The sequence below is a fragment of the Excalfactoria chinensis genome, chromosome 19 (genome assembly GCF_039878825.1).
Source record: "Excalfactoria chinensis isolate bCotChi1 chromosome 19, bCotChi1.hap2, whole genome shotgun sequence".
Lineage (NCBI taxonomy): Eukaryota > Metazoa > Chordata > Aves > Galliformes > Phasianidae > Excalfactoria > Excalfactoria chinensis.
Genome location: NC_092843.1, coordinates 7,028,819 through 7,033,082, shown reverse-complemented (window position 1 = coordinate 7,033,082; position 4,264 = coordinate 7,028,819). Strand labels below are relative to the sequence as shown.

Genomic DNA, 4,264 nt, shown 5'->3' with positions numbered 1-4,264 from the left:
GCCGCGGTGGGAGGGGAGGAGGGAGGTGATGATGGGAGGGTCGGGCAAAAAACATCACCGAATCGTTCCGGATGGAAAAGACCGCTGAGATCACCGAGTCCGACCGTCGAGCCGTCCCCACCACGATCACTAAGCACGTCCCTAGATACGGTCAAAGAACTAACCGCGATTTGATCTCCCAGAGCAATGTGGGGTACAGAACTACAAGAAAGAGGATTTATGGCTAAGATGTAAAATAGTGAGTACGTGGTTTGTTAAGGTAACAACGCCTCCCTGCTGCACCAGCGGGCAGGAGTCTCACACAAACCCCATTCCTCACACCCACTGCGGAGCAGCTCCTCCGAACACGATTTAACAGCAGAACGACGAGCGTCACTTAGGTCTATTGGACATCGCCTCCAGGTTTGTCACTGTCTAAGAGGAGAGAGAACAAACCGGGCCGTTGAGACCATCCGTATCATTCAGTGTAAGCATTCATTTATCCCAGGATCTGACCAGTTAATTAATCAACAGCCTCTAATCTGTTAATCTGCAGAGAGAGGGGAGACCTTTTCCTTCTACAAAACACGCGGTCCTGAGATCTTTATTACGTTTTGCTTTGCACCATGACTACAATTCTGATCATGAAACCTCCATTGGGGTTCCCTCCTAAATCAAATCAAGCGCAGTACAGGAGCTGCTGCTGCTCACAGGCAGGGACACAGAACGGGGTAACAAAGCTCTCACAGAAACACAACACTGCACACTGCAGGTACACTGACAACAGAAACACAGCGCTGAATGCCCCTTATTGGGGCATTATTCGTCAAATATTAAAACATACAGTGTTGCATGCCGCAAATGAGAAAGTAACGTTACATTTTCCCCTATGCAACTGAACATTTTCCAGCCACTAGAAAAAACCTCACAAAACAAGAGGCAAAGACGATGAATCCGAGCAGCAAAGAAAACACGTCAGAGGCGAATTTCCAAACGCGAAGCAAACACAGCTGATGGAGTGAAATTGGCTCCAACCAGAACGCCTTCCATCTTCCACCCGGACTCAGCGCAGCTCACAGCCGCGCTCACCCGAGGAGCCCGGCATGGCGCTCCGCCCGAGCCGGCCCGGAGCTGTCCCTCCGCGGGTGCTGAAGCGCCGCAGCCAGCGGAGGGTTCGGGCATCGCTCCAGGACTCTCCCATTGCTCTGCAAGCAGAAGTGAGTCCGGAGCGCAGGAGCGGCCGAGGTTAGATGTTCGCAATGGTGCAGGCTTGGAGACGTTTACCAGAAAGGCATTTCAGAGATTTAAGCTTAGCCCCTAGGGTTTTGGTTTTCAGTGTATATATGATGGGATTTCCCAAACAGTTCATGGTTATCAGCATAGCTGTGCAGTTTCGGAAGATGTAGACGCTTGGGTAGAGGTCTGGGGGGCACTGGTGGTTTATTGCATCAAAGATGACTCCTGCAAAAAGAGGAGCATAGGACACCAATGCCAGGAGCCATATAAAAATACTAGTTCTGGCAACCTGGATTTCAGCTGATTTGTAGGTACCGATAGCTTGTCCACACGCTTTCATTCTCAGCTTTCTTTTCCTCAGGATCATAATGATTCTAAGGTAGGTGAACAGAGGAACAATAAAAGCCGCCACAAAATTGGGAGTGGTGATGAAGATGAGGTAGTCAACACAAAATGGACCGTAAAGGACTGAGACATTTTTTCCTGTGTGCAAGCAGTTCCACCCCATCAATGGCAAGCAGCCCAGAAAGAAAGCAAGGACCCAGTTAATCAAAACTACAGCTATGGAATGGCTTCTAGCAACCCTGAACCTTGTCCTAATACTTTCAGCCACAGCCAGGTAGCGTTCAATTCCAATGCTTACCAAGTTATAGATGGTGGATAAAATAGATGTAGTATATAAGGCATAAGGTGCAAGCATATCCTTGGATCCAAAGATTGTGTCGTCAGGTTTGGTGATGAACAGCATTGAAATCCAAAAACCAGAAAAACTTGTGAAGAGATCAGAAAAAGCCAAATTGCAGAAGAGGATAGAGATAGGCTTGTGCAGATCCTTCATTGCCTTTCTGGTGATGATGGCTGTGCAGTTGAAGATCACCGATGCTATGTTAATGGTCAGCTGAGGGATGCCCAGTGCAAGTACTAAGTTACGACTCCAAATTTCCGTATGGTTAGCAGAACAGTTTGAGTATCCATTCATGGTGGAAAACCCTAGATTCAACCAGTAACCATTTGCTTTAAACATCTCATATTCTGTAAGAGACTGTAACTACTTGAGTGTTGCTGTCACCTTGGTTTTCAATCAAAACGTGAATCCTCAAACACAGCTTCTATTGGCACATCACCATCATGACAGTGGATTAATCTTTAACCACTTGTGTTTTTAAATATTTGGGTTACCAACTCAGAGCACTTCAGTTGCTAGGATAGCTAAAATTGGAAAACACATTTACTACTATAGAACCGACCTGCTTAAAGCAACCTTTATCAAGAACAAAATTTGGTGCTGGCATTTAAAGATCTCCGATTTTAATCCCTCTAATTGCCCCTACTCAGACTGCACACAAGCAATGGACAAAATTGCTGACATTAAGCTGGAGATTCCTTATCTCAGTCACTAATCTAGCCACATAACTTGCAATTCTATTCTTAGAAATATTACTCTGTAAAATAATGAAAGATCCCTCAAAATACAGACTCCTCCAGTTTTATGTACTTAATGATCCCATAAAATACAGTTTTACATCTTAACATGAGGACAGCTGAATCAAGTTGTTTACTGTCTCTTGCTTGCAATTACAAACCAATGAGAGAGGTGGTGGCTGTTTTCCTAAATACGGTCAGATCGTATCTACAGAACAAACCCCAACCTAGAAAGCAAAATGGTGTGATCAACAGCAGCACTACAGAGGTGCTCACAAAAAGGGAGGAGGTTCCATCTTCAAAGTAGGTTTTGTGCTTGGGCCTATAGAAATATCTCAGTACTGAGTATTTGAGTAGTCAGAAGTTCTCAGACTACACCTAAAATCATCTGTATTTTCTTTCTTTTGTATCAATCAGAGGTACTGGTTGATGTAGGAAAATGACAGGCATCTATGCTGATAGCATTGCAATGGGATATTTTGTGTTTTTTTTTTTTTTTTTAAGACTTGTACATAAACAAAGCAACATAATATTACTGTATCTTTCTCTGTTTTTTTAAATGTAAACGATTTATGAGAACCAAGTTTTAAATATGTGAGAGTAGAAAAAATATTCCTTGGCCATACGTTTAACACTGTCAGCCAGCAGAGGGCACTACTGTAACAATTAGTTTACAGCGGGGAATACGGCAATTCGGAACGCTGGAGCAGTTCGGGTGAGCGCCGATTATCATTATAAATAGAGCAGTAAGTACGCCCGTGTATCATTATAAATAACGTGGATATATTTTTTTTCTGCTCAGGAGCGTCTGCTTTTGTTTCCTAATGCTCGATGTGGCACACCTCTATGATAACCCATGTTTTATTTGAGACATCTAAATACGGAGAGACCTCTCCAACACGTTCTAGCTCTTACTGGCACCCAATTGCAATTGAGCAGTAAGTTTCTGCAAGCTTTCCCTTGGTGAAAGCATCTAAGAAGCCATGTCACTTACAAAGTTAGTCCAAACTAATTTGCAAGGCTCCACTTAAGAGTTTGTCGTTGTTGTTGTTGGTTTGTTAGAATGCTTTTCATGTTTTTGTGCGTGTTCCTTCCCCACTCTTTGCTGGTATTCTAACAGAAGACTGACTTCTTTTATTAGTAACAATTTTATACTACGACATTTCCAAAGCAGCTCAGCTAATGCCTGGGGGCTTTCCACGTTCAGTGCTGCTATCTGTCCAGTATAGCAGCAAGTTCAGCTCTCATACTGTAAATCTGTGAACTACCTGATAGCTCTGACAGAATTTACAGTGTAATAAACCTGTGCAAAACTGATGGGCTTAAAAAGGAAAGCAATCTTTTTTTTTCTTCTGTTGAAGTTTATGAACAGACTATGGCTGGTGTGCAATCAGTACTATAAAATTACTGTTTATTAGAAATGCTTTGCACAGGTTAGTAAAATATTACAGACAGTCATGAGGAAGTCCAAAGAAAGATTATATAGAAATGAGGGCTGAGAACTGATTCACCATGTCTGCTGATTTATTGATATCCTATGAACTATTCTCAAGTGTCACAGCAAAGCATTCTCTGTGACATCCCTCATACAGATTTGGCAGCCACACTCTTGGGAGCTGCTGAGCAA

At 43.3% G+C, this 4,264-nt stretch overlaps 1 protein-coding gene across 1 annotated transcript; it reads right to left on the bottom strand.

Annotated features, from left to right (window-relative positions):
* Positions 1-1,225: 1,225 nt before the first annotated feature.
* On the bottom strand, positions 1,226-2,194 carry LOC140260809 (lysophosphatidic acid receptor 1-B-like). The gene has a single exon (XM_072353505.1). The coding sequence runs from the start codon at positions 2,192-2,194 to the stop codon at positions 1,226-1,228; it is 969 nt and encodes a 322-aa protein (XP_072209606.1).
* Positions 2,195-4,264: the final 2,070 nt, after the last annotated feature.